Here is a 23,366-nt window from a genome sequence, read left to right as displayed (position 1 = left end):
CTTTTTTTTTGCTTTTCCTTGAAAACAAATGCAAATCAGCAGACTACAAAGACAGCATTGAACACAAATATTGATACAAATATTTTGAAACAGCAAGCTGTTAGCTGTGAGTTCTAAATGATGACCATCTTCATTGCAAACACTGATAGTTTAATAGGAAACGTGAGAAAGAGAACTTTAGAAACTAAGAATTTCTCAGAGTTCAGCTGGAAGTTATTCACATAAAAATATAAGGCAAATAAGAGAACGTCAGTTTTCAATATGCCAAGTTATGGGTATGGGTCAATGGATTTCAGAATAACCACAGAAACGAGGCACACAGCACAGTCCATGCAAATATGGCAGAGCTGCACAGGGATCTTGAAGGAACTAGATGCTGTTCTCTGACATGTGTTATCTCATCAGCACTATTCAGATCATAAAAAGTCAAAAAAGCATTTTAAAAGTTGTTCCTTCTGTGATTTAGTATTTTGGCAAGCATGTCAATGAATCTAAGAATTCATAAATCTAATATTAAATTTAGAATAATGGTCTTCTTAATGATAAATCCATTAGTCATTCTTCTCCAAAATTATGAAGGACCAATTTAGTGATCTGAGGAGATGTTGCCACCTGCAAAAACTTTTTTCTATCTATGGGAATGCAAGGCAGCCTTTATCTTTCAGGAATATATATTTCAATAATACATTTAGTATTAAAATATTTTTAAAATTTCATGACAGACTTAGAGAACTTTTAACTTTAGATTAATTAAAGGTTGTAAATATGTAATTATAATATATGCACATATACAAAATTCTTGATTTACATGGATTATCATATCCATCTTAGTTATGGTAAGTGATAATTTTTTTAAAGATTTTATTTTATTTATTTAACACAGAGAGAGATAGATCACAAGTAGGCAGAGAGGCGGGCAGAGGGGGAGGGAGAAGCAGGCTCCCTGCTGAGCAGAGAGCTGGAATTGGGGCTTGAACCTGAGATCATAACCTGAGCTGAAGGCAGAGGCTTAACCCACTGAGCCACCCGGCAGCCCGGTAAGTGATAATTTTATACCATATACTTTTCTGTGAATCCCTTATGACCTAGATTAGTCTCATTTAAATTACCCTAGCACCTTTATGGAATTTGAAGTACTTTAAGTTTTGAGGTAAATAAATATATAGATTTATGTCTTTTAAACATATGCCATGTTAAACAAGTGATCCCAGATTTAAAGAGAATTAGAAATCTTCTAGTTTGTCATCAACTTCAGAAATCCTTTCTACACAAGTCCTGACATTGTAGATGAATCCTGTCAGATGTTTTATACTTCATAAGTCAGCCTATTACTGAATAGCTCTAATTACTGGAAATATGCTTTTCACATTGAACTAACTTGCCTCAATTTTTTTCCCTTTTTATAAATGCAGAACATAATGGTTCTTTAAAATCTGAAGACAGATGTCATGCCTTACTTTGAGCTTCTGTGTTCCAGTCTTGACCAACTCTTCATGATTTCTACATCTCTTATATTCCAGGTTGTTTTCTGCTGGATGCGGATGTTTTTTGTCAATGTTCACCGAAAATAGTGGCATCCAGAATTTAACTATGCAACAAATATAGTCTAGCTGAGAAACTTTAACTTCCTAAGATCTTTCTATCATTTTGTATTAGTTCTACATACACAGAAAGTAGGTAAGACATTGGAAAATGCACTATCCTTGACATCATAAGATGCAGAATCTCATCTCCATTCTACTATGATGTAGCAGTTTAACCATGAGGTACATATCTATAACAGCCACACACTTTTGCTTCTTTAGCACATATACATAGGGAATGCCAGCATTCACACTTCAATTTCTTAGGTAAGGGATTAAGGTTGTGCTCTGAAGAAACTGAGAGAAAATACATGGGACTTAGAGTACAGTACCTTGTGGGTGTTGAGGCACATGAAATTTTCTCTTACCCTACACCCAATGGCAGTGACAGCATCTACTCCCTCAGTAGAGCAACAGAAGTTTCTCTGGAGAAACTAAATAGCCTAAAAGAAACTAAATAACCTCCACATACTGGCATCTGGGCATTGACTAGCAAAAGGTATCAGCTCCCTGACTTACCACCTTAAAAGCAATGAAACCTACCAGTCAACAAAATCTTCAATTTATGTACACATTGAAATTGGTGTTTCAATTTTTCACATTCATGTATAAATGAACACACACATACACACACCAGTTTTATAAGGGTAGATTCTAGTATAATGGGAAAATGCAAACAGTCAAAGGGAAAAAAAAACACTGTGGAGGAAATTCAGAACACAGAGACGGAATAAAACTTAAACTCTAAACTTTCATTACCAATGCTGATTATTTTTCATTTGCTACCCCCAATTCATTCTACATACTTCTGTGACCCGTGACCTGCACTGTGACCAAAAAGGCTAAGCCCTACCAACTCTATCATTTAGGCTAGTTTTCAGCTGGATTTAATCTAACAGAAGACTGAAGTTTAGGAGGAAGAAATTGAGGGTATTTTTACCTCATTTCCCTCTCCCCTCTGATGCCACACACCTCTGCAAATAGCTGCATTCCTCTACAAGTACAGATCACCGCCAGAGGTGGAGGTTGTAAACTTCCCCTTGGCTCTCACTATAACCATTAATGCTATTTCTTTGCCTTAACTCTTTGACCCTGACAGTAGCAACATCCTACTGTTGCCAGTCTCTGTTGCTAAAATATCCTTTGCTGCACCCTTAACCCTGCACATTATCTCTGATCTCATCCTTTCATTGAACTTTCTTTATTCAAAAAACAAACTCTGAGGTGGGTTCTGCTTCCTGCCAAGACCCTAACTGCTCTGGTACTTTTAGAGAAATATGATAAAGTTCATTAACAAAATAATAACTGAATGATATAAAAGAAGAAATTATCCAAATGGTAGAAATATTTAATGAAAGTTAAAAATTATTGCTGAAATAAAAATTTTAGTAGGGTAGAAAGGAAGTCTCTCACAAATATACAAAGGACAAATGCCCAAGGGGAAGGGAATGGGGGCAGAAAGGTTTAAGAGACTTAGCATATTACTTCTGGAGGTCCAACATCCAACCAATAAGAACCATGTGAAGAAAGAATAGAAGGAAATAAAAGTGAAGAATTATTTTGGAAATAATATAAGAAAATATCTTAGAAATAAAGGATACATTGACTGCTCAAACAATGGAGGCAAAATACTTACATAAGTCCTAATTCTGAAAAATTTCAAAAGTTCCAGAAGAAAAAACTCAAAACAATCTGTAATGCCTATAAAAATGGACCAGTGAATCCACCAACTTGATCATACCAATGTCACACCTTCCTCAGCCAGTGATTGAGAATGGGAAGTGGAGGTACTAAGGCAGGATAATGCTGGCAAGACAGCAGACTCTTCCAAAGGGTAACTGGCTTGAAGAGAGCCCATCAGTCTTTCTTGAAAATGTACTGCAGTCCCAATCTCTTCCCAATCTTCTTTCTCTCTTTCTTTTCGTAGGTGTGTCAGACTTATATTGTGGACTAAAGGTCTTCCCCCACCTTTGCCTGCTGCTTCTCTCGATTGCACTTCTTACAGATAATTCCACCTTAGTATTTGCTTTTGGTACACTTGAACTAACAAATGTTGAAAAAAAAAAATAGATCATTTTCAAAGGAAGAAGAAACAGACAAGTAAGCAGTTAGCAATTATGAATGCTGGAAAACAACAGGGCAGTGTCTTCAAAATTCTTGAGGGCAAATGATCTGCGACTGAGAATGTTTTACCCAGACAAGCTACTAATCAAGTTTTGAGGATAGAATAAGACATATTTAAAAGCAAGTAAAAACTCTCGAAACTGCCTTCCATGCACGTTATGATAGCAGTTGCTCCAGAAAAACAAGAAAATAAATCATAAAAAGAGAACACAGGTCCACAAAACAGTGATTTCAGCCCAAGAGAAAGAAGTTAAGAGATGTCTTCTCAAGAAATCTCCATCATATCAAAAGAAAATGCAGTCTGTCTGGAGCAGGATGATAGGTCAAAGAGGACAAGCTCCAGAGGAAAAGGGGACTTACTAGATTTCCTGATAGGATAGAGTACTGGGAAAAATCAATGATAGATATAATTTGCAGATGGGGCAAGACAAAAATATAAGGAAAATAGAAATTAATTTAAAAAATGGAATAAGGTAAATATATTCATCCTGCATTAATTTCCTTTGTAAGGAACTCTGCTTCTATAATCATGATAATGTAAACACTGATACCGATTTCTCTGAAAATAGATGGAAGTGGAGATGGGAAGAATATGAGTTAAACCCTCATCTACCATATGTGAAAGTAATGTAAAAGATCCTAAGATGTAAAATCAGACAGTATTAGATAAGCATATAATTTAGAAACATTTGGTATAAAAAGAAATAGCTAAAAGAAAAAAACGGTCACCACTAGGGACATAATAAGGGTATGGCAAAGCAATTCTTTTATCTATTATAAACATTTGGTAAAAAGTAATATATGTAAAAATATGCCTGTATTCTGTTAACATATATTCCTTTTCACTATTTTTAAAAACAATTTATTTATTGATTTGAGGGACAGACAGAGAGACAGAGCCAGGTGAGAAGAGCAGGGGGAGAAGGACAAGAGGACTCCTTGCTGAGCATGGAGCCCAATGCAGGGCTCCATCTCAGGGTCATGAGACGGAAAGCCCACTGTTGGGCTCCATGTTGGGTGTGAAACCTGTTTAGGATTCACTCTCTCCCCCCTCCCCTCATGATATAAATAAATAAATAAATAAATAAATAAATAACTTCTGGATTTAAAAAAAAAATATGTTTGTGTATTCATTACTGCATTTTTCCCAACTTTGTTCTATGTTCCATTCTTTGCTTTTCCTTCCAGTTCTCTGAAAGAAAATTTTTAGCCATGGTTTAATGTCACAAAAATACTGATGATTTTTTTTTTTAAGATTTTATTTGGGGTGCCTGGGTGGCTCAGTTCATTAGGTGACTGCCTACAGCTCAGGTCATGATCCAAGAGTCCTGGGATTGAGTCCTGCATCGGGCTCCCAGCTCAGTGGGGAATCTGCTTCTCCCCCTGACTCTCCCCCTTCTCATGCTCTCTCATTCTCTCTCTCTCAAATAAATAAAATCTTTAAAAAAAAACAAAAAATACATTTCTCTCATGATACATGAAAAGATAGGTAAAGAAAAATATCCATAATAGCCAAACCATGTTATACAAAATCAACATGCTGGAAAACTTCAATTCACTTTTTTTTTAAATTAATTTATTTATTTTCAGAAAAACAGTATTCATTATTTTTTCACCACACCCATTGCTCCATGCAATCCGTGCCCTCTATAATACCCACCACCTGGTACCCCAACCTCCCACCCACCCACCCCCCGCCACTTCAAACCCCTCAGATTGTTTTTCAGAGTCCATAGTCTCTCATGATTCACCTCCCCTTCCAATTTACCCCAACTCTCTTCTCCTCTCTAACACCCCTTGTCCTCCATGATATTTGTTATGCTCCACAATTCACTTTGATGAATGACAAATTTACATTCAAAACAGCACTATTGTTTGTAAGGTATTAACAACCAAAAAATATAATGAAGCATTAAACTTGGGGGAATATATTACTTCCAGCTTAAATTTCTGTCAAAAAAGTCAGTTTTCTGCACTTCAAGCTAATAATGTTTTATTAATGCTACCAATCTATAACTCTGTAGCTAATTTTTAATTTCATTATATAATTTTCTTATTCATAACCTGGGGCAGTTTTTGCAGATCAGGCTAGATATTATACTTGTCTACCAAGTGCAAACTCAGCCTCAAATTAATCAATTCCATTTATCTTTGTGATAGGTCCACTCTTGGTTATAAAAATATATTCTTATATAATTATATGTAATTTCTTTTACTATTAACTATATAGTAAACTATTTCCATTAATAAAAGAACAGATAAAATAAAGACCAATGTTGTCTGGTATCCTACATAATTCAAATCAAACATATTGTGATATAGAACGTACTTTGCTAACTTTTTGTACTGAAAATTATTTTACCCTGTCCAAAGGCAGAAGAATGCACTAGATCTTATATTGTCTCTTTGAAACTCAGAAACTATACATTTAATCCCTGCTGGTATAAGTAATCAGGATACATCATAATTGTTTGATACAATATTAAAGTTTGAAACAGAATCTTGAAAAAACAGCACCTAAAAATATTTCCATAAGTAAATGTGAAGTAACTTTTATCCAAGACAAAACACTTAAAAGCAACGCGTTTATTGAACAAATTCTATACGCATGTCACTGAGTGTTGAAACTATCTTGCAAGATGGCTACCAGTAATTCCCACTGTAATATTCATCCTTCATGTAATTCCCTTGCTTTAAGTGTGGGATGGACCCAGTCTCTTGCTTCAAATGAACAGAATGTAGCAAAAGAGAAGAAATGTCCCTTTTGACATTAGGTTATCAAAAGAATGTGGTTTCCATCCTTATGTTTTCTTATGTCCCCTTTTCACTTACTCATTTCCATGTTGTAAGCTGCCCTACAGGGAAGCCTACTTGGCAAGAAACCAAGGGACTCAAGTGCAACAGCCAGAATAATGGAGACCTGCATCAGTGAGGCTTCTTCCCCAGCTGAGCTTTCACATAAGACCGCAGCTATGGCTGACCACAGGACTGTAACCTCCCGAGAGACCTTGCCCTAGGCACGAAGCACCTCCCAGATTCTTGGCTGACAAAGTGATGAGCTAATAACTGTGTACTGTTTTAAGGTGCTTCCAGTAGATTAGAGTCCTGATTCCAATGATTCCCAAAGAAAAACAGAATAAAGAAATGTGAAGAAATAATCCAAACAAATGTGTTATATATGTTCTTCTATGAGAAGGAAAATAACACTATCTCAGTAAAATTATGACTCTAAAGATGCTTTTAATAATCACTAGACTATTTAAAAATAAATATTCTGAAAAATACAATCAAATGTGCATGCCAAAGCACAAATGTAATCATGCCCGTCGCTCTTCTTAAAAGAGAAGTCTACCCCAATGTTCTTTAACATGGTCTAAAATGCTCTGTTATGATATGTTTCCTACTACACTGCCTGGATTTATCTTTAATTCAACCTTCTATCATCTTCCTTGCATCAACCTCAGTGAGATTTCCTGGGCTAATGTCCTAATTTCTGCACAACCTTCATGGCTCAGCTTCGCAGCCTCTGAGAAACGTCCCTAATCTCAGACTCCCACTCTTACTCTGACTAACACCTATCTTTGCTTTAGATGTTCTGCTTCTGTGTTTCCTCTATAGTACTCCGTAGCACGCTTTCATTACATTTATAAAACTGCATATGCAACAGAAAGGAAAACAGACTGTGATTTGTATTAGAAAGTAAACTACATATTTCCAATTTTGAGATAGTGGAATAGATATGTCTCTACCCCTTCTTCTCTTAAACTTCCATACAATAAGAAAGGCAATAAGAAAATAAAAGGAAACCCTATCGTTGGTAAAATTAGAAACACTCACAAGTAATATATGAAGAAGGGCCACCAAGAGTAGTTAAAATTCAACCAGGATTAAAGATGTCATGGAGACAAGATATCTTAAGATGCACATCTCAGAGAGAGGTGCATAATTCTTAAAAATAGCTGGCATACTTAGGGAAAAACAACAATGCCCTCCTTGGTCAGAAGAATATTGTAGAGCAAAACTTGACTGTGGCAGACTTCCTGAACTACACCACCAGACTGGCAGGGGACATAGAACTAAATGAGGAAATGCACAGGAATGCTACCTTTGTTATAGATCTACAAGAGGAGAGTGTAAAAGCAGTAAGAACAATAAAAGCTAAACCTGTTCACATACATAGAGACATACACGTTATCTGTAAGGCTATATTTTGAGCCAAGAAGGCCTCCTAACACTTCCAGAGCACTACTTTGGCCCTTCCTCAACACTGTCTTTTTACAACACCCAATTCCAAAACTCTAGAAAATTTTCCAATTCCAAAACCCTAGACATTTCTTCAAAGTGGTTAAATGCCTTTCAGCATGCTAATGAGAGGACTGGTGCATGCTCATGGGGCTGGCTACCAGGAGAGCCAATCATGTGATTAGAAGGTTGGGACTCTAACCTCCACCTCAATTCACTTCCAACATACCTGAAGGGGAGAGAGGCTGGAAGCTGAGGTAATCACTAATGGTCAAAGATTTAATCAATCATACCTAACTAAGGAAGCCTCCATAAAACCCCCTGAGCTTAAGAGAATTCAGATGGAGACGCTAGGAGGATGGCCTGACCGCCCCATCTTCTGCACTATGCGTCTCTTCCACCTGGCTGTTTCTGAGTTGTACCCTTTAGTAATAAGCCAGTAATCTAGTAAATAAGCTGTATTCCTGAGTTCTTGAGCAGTTCTAGCAAACAACTGATCTTGAGGAGGAGATCCTAGGAATCTCTGAGTCAGCCTTTCACATACTTGTCTCTTTGAGAACCTTCCACTACCAGTGATGGGCTAGGGTGAAGCAAGAGAGGCCTTTCCAGTGTACAATTTAAGAATGCCCTTTTGGGGTTGTAAAAGTGCAGGGTTGGCACCAGCCTGGCCCTGCCAGTAAACACCTCTTCAACTTTTGTGCCTTAAGAGCCTCATTTATCTCACCTTAGTCCTTGCCCTGCTCAAATTCCCTTTTTTGCATATTCTGCTAGCTCTTTCCTCTAGATGAGCTCAAGCCTGTCATTTGCAGAAAGCCAGCCCATCTCCAGGACTTTGGATTTCTTAAGGAAGAAATTAAATAGCAATCCCCTGGCATCCACATTTCTGAGTTTTCCAGCTTCCCCAACTGACAAAATCCTGCTGCAACCCTTCCAGACCTTTATTTTGGTTTCCAAAGAAATCAACCTTACAAATACCCGACATTTAATCTCCAAAGACCAGATCCTATGTACACATCACATATGTACACATATGTACACATATGACCTATCACATATGTACACATATGTGGGAAATTTAAAAGTTAGAAAAATCAGTTTTCAGATATTTCTTATAGTATATGTAACTTTAGGGTCTCAGGCAAAAATTTTATTTTAATAATTTATTGTGCAATTGTTCTTTTTAGTTCAAAGAATTTTAAGAGTAAAATAAGATAAGGTATGTGGGGAAAACACTAAAATGACTACATTGGGATGCCTGGGTGGCTCAGTTGGTTAAGAAGCTGCCTTCGGCTCAGGTCATGATCCCAGCATCCTGGGATCGAGTCCCACATCGGGCTCCTTGCTCAGCAGGGAGCCTGCTTCTTCCTCTGCCTCTGCCTGCCATTCTGTCTGCCTGTGCTCGCTCGCTCTCCCTCTTTCTCTCTCTGACAAATAAATAAAAATCTTAAAATAAAATAAAATAAAATAAAATAAAATGACTACATAAACGGCAACTGTTACTATTTCTTTTTTTATCTAAACATATTAAAAGCATATGGTCACTTATATGTTATTAGAACAGGCTTGTAACAAAAGGGAAAAAAGTATGTATTTGAAGTTATGTGAAAACTTACACACAGAGCTTTGGTAAAGTTGACTGAAGAGTGTTACAACAGCTTTACTTTACATAAATCTACAGAAGACACCACCCTATGATCTAAATCCAGGTGCTTCTATGTATTCAAAGAAAAAAAAAGCTGATAGTAAATAGTCCATTTTAATTATGTTCCGTAATATTTTCTCCTTTGAGAGGCAAGTTCTTACTATTGATCATATTTCTCAAAATGCATCTGAGGCTTATCATACTTTAAATCTTCACCTATGGAATCATTTTACAGATAAATCCATCTCAAAATGAGATAATGCTGACCAAAACTACTTTGCATAGAATCGGAGAGGCCTACTGAACACACAAATAATCTCATTTATAGTAAAAAATACAATATATTTAAAAATATGACAACAATAAATTTTAAGGTAAACAATCCTCTATCTCTATCTTACCAATAAATTTCTATCTAAAATATCACTGAGTTCTAACAGGTATTCCTAAGTATGGTAATGATCAACATCTATAACGTAACCTTTTTGAAATTGTCACTAGTAGAATACTCACCTAATTGCATCGTTGGTCTCTGAAACAGCTCTCAGGTACTCCTTCAAATAAAAATAATTAAAGCAATACTTCCGAATCCTATAGCCTCGCCATCGCCTTTGAATCTATTGAAGTAAATAAAAAGATATAATATGCCAGTGAGCATTTTTAGTGAAAACATTAACAGTTCTTCAAAATTCAGGCAGTGATGGATGATAACTCACATCAAATAAAGTCTTAGGCTTTCCAACTAATATGACAGTATAGATAGGTGCAAATGTATTGTACTCAGATTTATTATAAAATATTATAAAGATAAAACATACTTAAAGGTTATTAGATTTTTAAAAATTTATAATTTTTCACAAACACTAAATGTGAAATTAAGAACAGAACAAATAAAAATTTGCTTTATCAATCTCTACCACTTCCACTTCCTTCCCGAACCGATTTTTTATTTTTCATAAACCACTGACTTGAAGATTATATTTGGTCTCATTAAAATCAATTTTCAAATGGGCTTTTAAAATTTGGTGGTTTCAAAATCTTTAAACAAAATGTTGTCTTATATCTTCATCATGACATTTTAGTACTTAACAATAAAAAAGCTAACAATTATTGTTTTATTATGTGTAAGGCACTATTCTAAGAGTTTTGCACATATTAACCTTTATTTTTTTAATTTTTTAACGATTTTATTTATTTATTTGACAGACAGAGATCACAAGCAGGCAGAGAGGCAGGCAGAGAGAAAGGGGGAAACAGACTCCCCGCTGAGCAGAGAGCCCAATGCGGGGCTCGATCCCAGAACACTGGGATCATGACCTGAGCCGAAGGCAGAGGCTTTAACCCACTGAGCCCCTGTATTAATCTTTCGAATACTCCTATGAGAAATATTCTTATCATCTTATTTACAGATGAGAAAACTGCTAAAAAGAGAAATTTCCTTATAATTATATAGCCATTCGTGATGAATTCAGGAATTACATTAGGACTTCAGTGACCATCTTCTAAGCCATTAAAATACAGAACTGGGAATACAGTGAAATGCAATTTTCAATGGACAAACATTTCTGTTGAAAGCACCTATGTTTTTTTAGATGGGAGGAGTATGGGGGTCTCAAAGAACAAACTTATGTGGGTTACTTCATGCCTTATTATGCTCTAGTAGTCTTGAGAAATCAATCTCTTTCCATTTTATCTTTGCTAATATAATCTCTATTAGAAAACTCAAAACAAAAACATAGTAATGCCTAGATTTTACTTTTGTGGAAAACAACAACAACAAAAAAAAACATAATTTCTTTAAAGAAGTAAAGAAAGACAAAACAGCAAAAGATGAAAAAAATATTAACCTCACATGAAGATTTAACTTCATTTCCCTAAAATTTTATGGCAGTGTACATGTATTTTTGGATATGAAGTCCTTCCAATGTTTTTTTTAGAGTTAGCTAAGCTAGGAATACACACCTTCTCTAAACATTTTTTTTAAATAGCAAAGGGTGATTAATATAGACACTCTTCATTTGTCCATTGTGCTTTATCCCAAAAGCCAATTCTTTTTACACTAGATACGTTGAGCCTAAAATTTTTTATAACTTGAATGCTGGATCTGTAAGAAAATACAGGGAAAATGCTTTACTTGTATTCTCCCACATTTTACCGTATTTTAAAGCATGACCATTTAAAAGGTATTTTACAATCTGAGATACAGAATGTGAAAATTCTGAAGAACTGTTTTAGTCAATCTTCCACTATGAGAATGACAAAAATCACTGAAGATATGCAAAATAGCTTGTAAGAACAATGAAATCAGAGATAATTCTAGAAAGTAACACCAAGTAAAAAAGCATGGTAGTGTAACAATGTTATAAAATGAATCTTTCCAAATATTTTTCAAATGATCTTCAGAAATTCATTAAATAAGAAAAATTTTTTTTCTAAAGGTGTATACTCATTTTAGAAACTATTTCCTCCTATTCGACCAAACTGTATTAAAGATGACAAAGAAAGATGAGGAACTAATACAAACCACTTTCCTAATGAAAAGAATAATCAGTTGGAATATGTGTATGTATATAAATCATACATGCAAATAAGTGGATATTTTCCTGGCTCATCTAATTTAATCATTAGAGTATCATTTTGAGGTAGAGATTATTATTAGTCTCATTGATAGAAGAGGACACTGATATTTAGGTTAAATCATTCCTTTTGGTCATAGAGCTGGTGGAATGACTTCAAATATTATACCATACTTCTACTGCATGTACAGTCATACAATAAAAGAAGAGAACACTTTCAGACAAAGTGTGTACAGAAAATTCATCATCAGCAATAGAAGTGATTTAGGAAGAATGGGAAAATATCAGTATATCAAATAGTATTAAGGTAGGAACTACTTGTAACTTGAAAACATCATTAAAATCTAAATAAAACAGGATTCAATGTGCCAGAAAACATAAAAGATGCATGCTGGAGTACTGAGAAGGAAAAAGGAAAGATGCTGACTCATGATTAGGTCACATTAGAGTGGTGTGTATGCCCATTCTGAGAAAAGAAGTCTGAAAGGACAAAACTGAAACTGAATCCATGTGGACAGGAAGGACACCTAAAGAAGCAGCACAAACCATTCCACAGAGTACATAATTGGTGTGCTCTCCAGGGGATCTTCTAATATCCGAACTCCATAGACATCTACCCAAAGGCAGGCTAAAAGTCCTTTTCAAGACAAATCCTTTTATTCAGACTGGTATTAAACTGGGTATTAAGGCACATACTAAGCAAATGATGGTTAAAGTAACAAAACTCACCCACATTAATAATATTGATTGATAATCAATCTATCTCTAAGTGGTTTTGCTAGAGGTGAGTAGTTAAAAGAAGAAAGAATCTGGGTGTTTGACTAAGTGAAGATGCTACCATCCAGTGAAGTGAAGAAGGATCTAAAATTTATTGAGCTCATGAATGTGTCAGGTATACATTAACCGCTTTAATTCTCAAGATAATCTTAAAGTATGTGTATGTGTTTCTTCATTTAAAGATACAATTTTCCTATGCTATAAGGAGTCCAGTTTATCCAATCCCTAACTGATATAAGATAGAATACAGTGGAGATTCTACTATACTTTCTCTTATAAGAACAAATGACATCTTCAATTTTGCCTAAATTTCCTGTTGATATTCCAGTATAGTGAATCAACTTTCAATTTAAAAAAAAAGTTCTTTCAAGAGGCAAGATGACTTTTCAATAACATTTCTTCTAAATTTCAAGGTGAATGGGTTATGACTTCAAAAAAAAAAAAAGTCTAGTATTCATGTCCTTCAAAGTAATTAGCAACTTTCAGAAGTGATTGGTATAAAACAATTATTGTCATTGATCAGCTCTGAATAGATAATTTTAAACAAAGTCATTGTGTGCTCAGCAGATTACAGCTTGTTAACGGGCAAGTTCTAAATGACCTCTTAAGCTAGTCAAATCAATGATGCATATTCCTCATTAAGTAACATCAAAATGTAAGTGGTCTTATAAATAATGTTTATTTTAAGCACTAAAACAAATGGCAAAACCTTGATATACCAAAAGCCATCTGTTCATAGAAAAGATTTCCCCTCGATTGGTTTACATTTATTCCTCAAAATTCATAGTAACTTTATTGTTATCAAAAGAAAAAAAAAGTCTTCTCACCTAAAATTAAAATGAAGACATGAAAAACAAAATTTCTATTAACTGATAATGACCTACCTACTATCAATGGTCGAAATGTATTTGAGAGCATACAAACAGAATCTTACTCATAACTATGCTCTTACTTATTAGAATGCTCAACATTCTAGATTATACAGTAAGCATACAAAAGTAGGTTTACTAAGTTTTCAAAGGTATTTAAAAAACAGTAACACCAAAATTTCATACTAGGTATCACTGAATTGATGTCAAAAACATACATATAAATGGAAATCTTAACCAGATATTTCTAACTAACATAAGGTTCTGGATAATCATTCCATATGCAATTTCTTCCCTTCAATATTGTTTCCCCACTCTACATGACTTAATATTCCCTTTCACTACAAATTTATTTAATTATTTCACAATGTTACTGGTACTACAAGTAGTAGGAAGGGAGAAGAAACATTCTTTTGCATGGTGATAGAAAATTTAAATATCCATCCATCATTAGGCAAAAGCTTGGGGTGGTCTATCTGATCCTGATCCTCTTACTTCTTGGGCTGACATTTCGGGATATCTTTCTCTATTAATTTGTATTCCTAGAGCTTAAGATTATATCTAGTATATAAGAGACCTTTCATATTTTTTCCTAAATTATTTCCTTAATTACTTCCTGAATTATTCCTGATAAATTCCTACTTATCCCTATCCTTCTAATCATGGAGCCATTATTTTAAATGTACATGCTTCATAGTATTACAAATATAAAAACTGGATTATAAATAGTTTAGGAGATTGAAATGGATCCTTATGTACCTGACACAAATTCAATTCTTAATTAAAGCCACCATAGAATCATTTCTCATATTTTTGTATTTTAGACACAAGTGGGAAACAAAAGAAAATGGTTAATTGATGTTTCAAGCTAGATTAATGTTTCTAAATTTAAATTCACATCCATAGACCCAGACCTCTAAGAAGAAAGAGCCAATAAAGTTATGGTTACTTTGCAAATTGGCTCTTTTAAATGATATTTAATCTAGTAATCCTCTTGTTGTTACAATTTTTATTTTTCTTAAAGTGAAGATTCCTATCTGAACTAAAATATTTTGGGACACTAATTTCAAGACAAATCATTTAAAATAACTGAATAATAAAGAATGGGCCAAGATGCTCTTTCAGAAGAGTATCAATATGTAAGGATATATGATTGATTAGTAATATGTACAAAGTTTCCAGGGTAAGAGGAATTCAATTTAAATAATCAATTATATATGTAGCATTTTTAAATCTCTGTAAGCTTTAGATTATTTCCATTTTTCATTTCTCATAGATTTTGAAAGTGAAAAGAAAAATAGAACATATTTTTTAAGAGATCTCTAAGATACTACACATGAGCACTTCCTGAAATTTGTATTCATATGATACTGTGCCAGGTGTCCCAGGACAGACAAGCAAAGGAGGACTCAAGATGTGTAAGATAAGCCAATGGAGGCTTTTTAAAGACATTATAAGGAACATATAATTTGCAGAGAGTACTTTTGTTAACTTCCAACTCTGTGACAGACTATATATCCTCATTATGTTTAGTTTACTAAAAACTGGCATATTCTTAGAGTTAACATATAGAGAGATTAGCAGTTGAAGTTTCTAGCAGTCCTGGGGTGACGATGGAGGACAAATCCTGATGCTGGCAAGAGCAGTACGTAAGGCCCCAGCCTTTTTTTTACAATGAGAGGTTTATCATCCAATTCTGCCTACAAGGGGAAGCATGTAACACTCAACATGGTCTCCTACTAATCATCACTAAGTTTAGAATTCCCTAAGTAAAATGTACTGCTAGTAAGATGCTCTTGACTTGTGAGGACCAGGGATCAGTTTACCAAGTAAACCAGAGCATAAGTAATGAAGTTCCCATAAAGCTCAGTCCAGGGTTCACATAGTTGTTCTCAACTATGAGAACATATGTGGGTATCAGACCTCTAGGGTTCAATTCCTAATACTATCACTTACTAGCTGTGGGACTTTGGGCAAGATATCATTCTGTGATTCTATCTGCTCACCTTTCTAATTGAAATCTGTGAGAATTACAGAGAAGAGTTAAAATATTTAAAATATTTAAGACTGGTGCCCAGAGGGTAGTGGCTGCCATGTAATTGCTAATTCTTATTATTATTTACTAATGGCTCTGACTTACCAAGATTTGGGATATGTGGCATTGCAATCTTTTTCTTGCTTAGTCTCAGCAACATAAAGCTCCCACTAACAATCAGTCTGACTAAGGTATGCTCAAATATCTGCCAGCACATATATGTTTGTATGTGTGTGTGTGTGTGTGTGTGTATTCACATTCAGGTAGTAAGTGTGAAAATCTGGAGCCATTCTCTTGGGGAAATAGGAGCCTCAAAGACAAGGCTAAGGCTGGGTATACGTTCAGCCACTCAGGTGATCTTCCCCCTACCAATGGAAGAATTAAGTATACGATATATACCACTCCACAGATGAAGCTTCATCTGGGATGGAGTAGCCATCTTATGAACAAAAGTCGTAAGCAAGAGAAAATACTAAATGTTGAGAACCACGAATCAAGGTACCAGGGAAAAGGAACAAGTACTAGACCCTAGAATGGATGAAATAATCCCACTAAACTGTACTTCTTTTTTTTTTTTTTTTGCTACTTAGGGATTTTTTTAATGGGCTTTCTATACATAAAGTAATTTTGCCTCTTTATAGTACTGTTATTAGGAGCTGAGCTGCTAAGCCCAGTGTTTGGTGGACCTGAGGTAACACCCAAGAACTTAATTAGATACTCCCTGGCATCAGAAATGGAGAGTCAGTTCTATGCCAGGCTGTAAAAGGATAGACAATTGTGTATTTAAATGGGATGTGGAAAGAAATGAGTTTAGGAACTGAATCAGTTCGGGACATTTGTATAAGATACTAAAAGCTGCACAAAAAGAGAAACAAGAAAAAAGTTGGGGGCCAAATATAGACAAGATCCACAACAGAATATCCAAAATGTTGGAGGAAAAGCAGAACCCTAATCTGGAGTAAAGGAAATAAAGTGTCACACAGAGGGACAGGAGAAACAGGGCCCCAGGAGCTAAAATAAAAATTTACTGAGCAATTTATTGCTGTATTAATTGACTGTCACTGGCCTAGCAGCGTATCAGCAACAGAGATTTTGGAAAGGCATACTGCGGTTCAGACAGCAGCTTATATCATAGCAGACCTCCTTCAAACCTGTACGTGTTAAGATACTTTAGCAAGGTCCCAAAGCTCATGAGTTCTTCCATTCACGTGAGAAATGCACTAACCAAATAGTACTTTACCACGTCCAATTTATCTATACCACATAACCTCATCAGATTCTCAAAAAAGTCTTAAAGGTCCCCCAGCAAAGGCTTAAATAATTGCCAACAGACACTGAGGGACTTCAACAAAAAGTATTTACAACAAATGACTTTTTTACTCCTCATGTAGAAAAGTATTCATTGATTTATTCGGGGAAATTTATTTAACCACCTACTATAAGTCAGGAACTATAGATACAAAGACTAAGAGGATAGGATCTGGGCCCCAAGGGACTTACAGTGTGTAAGGGGGTGGATACAGGCATATAAATTAGTAAGGATAATAAAATGTTACAGGTTCTATAACAGAAGTATGTCGATGGTAAAATAGAACATAAAAAGGGAGAGCGATCAATTCTACATGGGTAGGGGGATCATAAAGCTTTTAGAAAGAAGGTGACCCTTTAAAAAATAAACGCAGATCAGGATATGAATACTTATCACATTAAAAAATCATATACATATAATTTATTCTTTATTATAAGAATGTGACATCTATATAGGAATGGCTAGGCTATAAGTGTATTTTTTAAATCCCTCTATTCTCAGGAATGCTCCACCAGCCTCATTAGCAACTGGTGATAATCTGTCCTGCTAAGAGTCAGCAGTCAAACATATTTGTAATTAGCTCCATATATAAGGCAAATTAGGACAAAAGTTTTTCTTTTCTAGTGTATGTGAAAACCTAATTCAAGATTTGGGTGCACATGGATCTGTGTGAATATTACACAAATTTTGGGTAGTTATCTAGGACTCTCAGAAGTTCCTCTTCTTGGACAAGCACAGCCACCCATATTTAATGCATTTAAGGGATAGTTGTTTTGAACAGGGTTACTTAATAGCTGATGAGCTGAAAAGGCAGAGGTATAGCCGTTAGAAGTAAAACTTCAGTTAGTGCTTTCTAACCAGGATTGTAACCTTCAGATGAGCACAACATCAAGTAGGCGAACCACACACTGGTCTCCTCACCCACTCACTGCTGCAGAAAGCCAAACCTTCAGAGCGCCATTCTGCAGAACTGCACATTTTACAAATAAATTCAGTTCTGGTCACTGTGATCAACCAATGCTAAAATTTAATCTTTTTTTTTTTTTTAAGATTTTATTTATTTGACAGACAGAGATCACAAGTAGGCAGAGAGGCAGGCAGAGAAAGAGGAAGAAGCAGGCTCCCCACTGTGCAAAGAGTCCAATGTGGGGCTCAATCCCAGGACTCTGGGATCATGACCTGAGCTGAAGGCAGAGGCTTTAACCCACTGAGCCACCCAGATGCCCCTAAAATTTTAATCTTTGTTGGGCGGTCATTTTGGCCTTCATGCAAGTAAGCCTCGTGCTTCATCACAGGAACATGAAATAAGTATCCAGTCTATTACCAAGTCAACTCATGCAAACCTCTAAAGGCAATCTTTGATCATCTTCATTAGAGAAGTGTTTTCATTATAAAAATTCCTGCATGTCGTCAGTGGCTCAGCTGAAAGTCTTCCCCTGTCTCACTTTATTGATCGCTACATCCCCACCTCTCCTCTCCTCCTGTGGAATGTGTAGCATAAAAAATAAATCCAGTCATAGCAAGAGAGACTTTATTTCAAAGAATTATCATGGGAGGGAGTGAGTGACCAACAGGACAGATGGAGAGAACTACTGCAATAGGCAGAGCGCTTTGACCATAAGATCCATAAGCACATCAAGAATTAGACTCAAAGAGTTTTGTGTGTGTGTGTGTTTAATAGGAAGATATAAATAAGGCTAGAAAGAACCAGATGTGGAGAAGTTGGATGAAAGGGTGGCATCATCAGATAGATCAGAAAATGCTTTACCAGGAAGCCAGCCTATTCTCAGGAAGAGGTATTATATGCTGGCTGAAGTTCAGGGACACGGGGAAGGAGAGAACTTTAACCATAGTTTAGTTAATAAACATGTTTTTCCAACTGAATGATGGAGGCAAGCAGTTGTGGTCATCATCCGTGAGGTAAGAAACAGAAATTTGGGAAGGGGGCACTGTGCCTGGTCTTGTCATAAGGAAACAAGGGACAGTTCTGTGCCTCTTACCTAAGTCTGTGGTGAAGGGCATTTTTTTTTTTTTTTTAAAGCAAGCTGTTACCAGAGGGTGGGAGATATTTTTAAACTTTGTTGTTTTCCATGATCACAGGACTCAGGTGAAGTTCAACACTGCTCACTAACAATAATCAAAGACAAGTTGACTTTAGGCGATGCTACTAGGAAATGGAGCTTTTAGTTCAATGTTGGGAGTATGTCAAAAACTCTGCCTTCCAAGTGGCTTATACTGATGTAGGTTTCTTAGATATGCCTAATATAGGTAAAGAGAATCATGATTCAAGCCAGATCAAAACTGAACAGGAAGATGGAGGGCTAAATAGCAAACAACAGAATGCATTTTTCTACCCCTTTCTTCTATGTCTCTATCTTCCTCAATGATCTATGTAGACATCTAAGTCTTGAGTCCAACTACATTATGCTCGCAGTCAGTCATCTATTGCCTTTTACTTTGGAGACACAACAGACACAAAGTAAGCAGAAAAGAAAAGAATCTAACAGTGTTAAAGGCTCAGAAGTCAAGTCTTTGGCAGAGCTATACAGAGAATCAAAATCTCCTAAATTCCCAGATTTAAGCACTTCCACTGAAAGAAGAAGACCGAATCATTTTCCTATACTACTATATTCTTAGTAAGTAAATAGCCCATTGCTGCTATAGTATGTGCCTTTGGCTCAGGAAAAAGCAGCAAGATCTACTTCTTCCTCTTGCTTTTCTCCCTAAACCACAGGGGAACAGAAAGGTGGACAGGGGGGCACCTGGGTGACTCAGTTGGTTAAGTGTCTGCCTTTGGCTCAGGTCATGATCTCGGAGTCCTGGGATCAAGGCCCATGTCAGGTTCCCTGCTCAGCGGGGAGCCCGCTTCTCCCTTTCCCTCTGTCCCTCTACTCCACTCATGCAGTCTCTCTCTCTCAAAGAGATAAGATTGTGAAAGAAAGGAAGAGAGAGACAGTGAGAGAGAAAGAAAGAGAGAAAAAAAGAAAGGAAGGAAGGAAGGAAAAGAAAGAAAAGGAGGGAGGGACAGAACAGGTAGACCAGCCCTGTGATAGGGTCCTGGCACATACCCATACCTGCAGAGGAAAGCACCCTTCTCAAAGCAGTATAAATAACCAAAAAAATGTTAATTTACCTGCCATATTTCTGCACGGGACCTTCAGAAAATATTTTACTATGCTGTTTGACCCAAAATAAAATCTATTATTAGCAGAAGTTAAGAACTAACAGATTAATGAAAGAGAATATAATAAGACAACGTAAGTTTTAAGAACATTAATGGAATTCACCAAAGTAATTTCTCCATTTATAATAGCTCCACAATTAAGCTATTACCATACTATCTGAGACAAGAGAAATAATATTTTTGTTGTGCCCATTCCCAAAATCTGAGCAGAAACCAAGCCAGCCTCATAATCACTAGCTCAGCATTCCATTAGGAAAATAACACGTAAAAATGAACATAGAGATGATAGAAATTAAACTTCTAAGGTGGAAACTGACTTTATTACTGCTAAATCATATGAATAATTCCTAATTGATTTGTATTGGACCGGCATCTTATATTCCAGAACCATGTTCATCTATTTATCACAATATTCTATATGACATAAGGAAACTAATACATTGCTTCATTAATATTTACGGTCTTTCTCTAGTTATGGCTCAGAGATATTTAACATTCTAAAACATAAGCACTGATAATTACATGTTTTACATTTTACTCTAATTTTTAATACTGCCAAGATTATTTAGTATAACTAACTTTTTAACTATGTCCTCTTTTCTCTCTAACCATTAGCATATCAATCAAATTTGCATTATTCTGGCCTGCTCATTTTATTAAAAGCGAATTCAGGGCACAATTGACTTTTCATTTGTTTAACAAGTGAAGAAATATTTACCCTGACAGCCATTGCGTTGTAGAAATTCATCTTCATAGCACAAGATGCGAACTGTGAATCAGGAAAAAAGAAAAAAAGGCCTATAGTTCAGTTACACAAAGACAGTGAAGCCTATTTTTACATATAAAAGATAAGAATCTTTATACATAATACATAATAAGAGTTCTGGGTTTAGAAAAATGAAATCAAACTTTGTATTGAAGAGATAGGCTTCCTAATACATAATGCAGGCTTAACCAGAAAAATCTATGGTAGTCAAACTAGGAGCTAATGGAGATATATGATCATAAAATGCTCTCCGCTGAGTTTGATAATCAATGGTGCTCTACTGAGAATAGAATAACAAAGCAGAAATATTCACAAGTGCTGGTGACACGTAGTATTGTATGATTTATTCACTGGGGTTCTTTTAGCCAAAACTCACAGAAACATAAAAGGAATTCATATTTCAAGACATCTGGTTTAATGAAAAATTCAAAGAAATGCTGTCTTCAGTCGAAATCGTTCAAGGATATGGATGCAGTGATGGAGCAAAATTGTGCCTTCCAACCATCTGTACAAAATGTTATGTACTTAGCTGCCTCCTGAGTAATCCCTGGGAATTTTGTTTCATTTAATATTCATTTTAACACCATAAAATCATAAATACAATGATATCATGTTACAGCAAATCCCCTGATATAGGGAAGACTTCCTAAGGTCTTGGTTTCTTTCTAGTATAGATACATTTGTCTATTAATATACAAATCTCTGTTACAGTACATAATCCTTTAGCAACATAGCTTATTTCAAGACAAATACTGCTTTAAATGAAGTTTCTACATCTGTTATATCTTTTAATTAAAAACATATATTTAACATAATTCATGACAGTATAATAAATAGTAAAAGCAATGAAATATACATTTTTGATCCAAATACTATTTTATCCATTTTTATTCAATCAAAATTCATTTGACTAACATAACTTGAGTTTAGGTAACAGGTGCTATGTTTCAGTCAAAAATCGGAGGTAAGTGCCTTAACCTTTTATATAGGGGTTTTCTTCCCTGCAATAAACAGAAATTCATATAAAAGGGTTTCACTGTAATTAGGATTGTTTGAATTGCCTTGTCTGATCCAAAGCAAATTGTCTGTGGAGAGCAGCAGGGCTGGATTATTTATCAACAGTCTGAGCAATTAAGAAACAGTTGGCTGCAATATGTTATTTACAAATGAACACAATGATGTTACTTCATTTTAAATTCTCATTCTTCGTCATAGTAAGCGAGACATAGTTCTTGGCATTTGCGGTGAAGTTAAAAGAGTCACCTTAATACCTTAATTCTTCAAGTTATACTGATGCAGAGATAACTATTAAATGACTTTACACAGGTGGAACATACTAAAAATTACATATCTAAAATGTCTAGGTTCAGAAAGAGGTAATGTTTCTTACCCTTATTATGTTGCTGTTCAGTTAGCAGCACTGAGTGCTTCTGAGCTTTCAAGTCACAGACCTTAGTTCATGTGCTGATGTTGCTTTTATCAGCTGTATGGCTTTGGACAAGTTACTCAAAGCCAGCCAGTCTTGACTTCCAGGCTCAGAATATGGAACAGCACACACTTTGAAGAGTTGAGGTGAAGATTAAAATGAGATAAAAATTTTAAGGGGCTTGGGACACAGTTGATGTTTATAAAAGGGATTATCACTGCTGCTGCTAAACACATTTTGTAGCTGAAAGTATGCAGTTTAACTATTAGTAAAATTCCAAAATATAAGAGGTTAAATTTTATTCTGAAGACAGAGAAAAAAGCAATCTAGCTTTTAAGTGTACAAATTCTGACTTTCATTGCTAAAGGTGGAATAGCACTTTGATTTTAGTTTATCATTCTCATGTGAATCACCGATGTTAAATGTATTTGCTTTGGAAACTAACAAAAATATATTTATGTGAAAAATATTGCATATTCCCACTTATAAGAGGTGTGTGAAATAGTCAAATTCCAAGAGACAGAAAGTGGAATAGCAGTTACCAGAGGCTAGAGGAAGGGGGCAGCTATTGTTTAATGAGTAGTCTCCATTTGAGATGAAGGAGAAATTCTGGAGATGGGTAGTGGTGATAGTTGCATAAAAACATAAATATACTTACTGCCACTGAATAACAGTGCAGTTAAAAATGGTACAAATGGTAAATTTTATGCTATGTGTATTTTACCAAAATGTTAAAAACACCAAAAAAAATTTGTGAATGAATTGTTCATTTTCATAAGCTATCTATGAGACACATTTAGACACTTAAATATTTTGTAAAATTCCTCTCATCT

At 35.4% G+C, this 23,366-nt stretch overlaps 1 protein-coding gene across 1 annotated transcript in view; it reads right to left on the bottom strand.

Annotated features, from left to right (window-relative positions):
- The window catches only part of SPATA17 (spermatogenesis associated 17), a 178,313-nt gene that overhangs the window by 129,942 nt on the left and 25,005 nt on the right, over nt 1–23,366 (bottom strand). Inside the window, exons 4-5 of the mRNA XM_004751466.3 lie at nt 21,060–21,110; nt 10,105–10,208 (exon numbers count right to left, since the gene is read on the bottom strand). Coding sequence (XP_004751523.1) covers nt 10,105–10,208; nt 21,060–21,110 — 155 coding nt within the window. The remainder of the gene's footprint in view (nt 1–10,104; nt 10,209–21,059; nt 21,111–23,366) is intronic.

The sequence above is a fragment of the Mustela putorius genome, unplaced genomic scaffold (genome assembly GCF_011764305.1).
Source record: "Mustela putorius furo isolate JIRA1106 unplaced genomic scaffold, ASM1176430v1.1 tig00000508_pilon_pilon_pilon, whole genome shotgun sequence".
Classification (NCBI taxonomy): Eukaryota; Metazoa; Chordata; class Mammalia; order Carnivora; family Mustelidae; genus Mustela; species Mustela putorius.
This window is presented reverse-complemented; position numbering and strand designations above follow the sequence as displayed.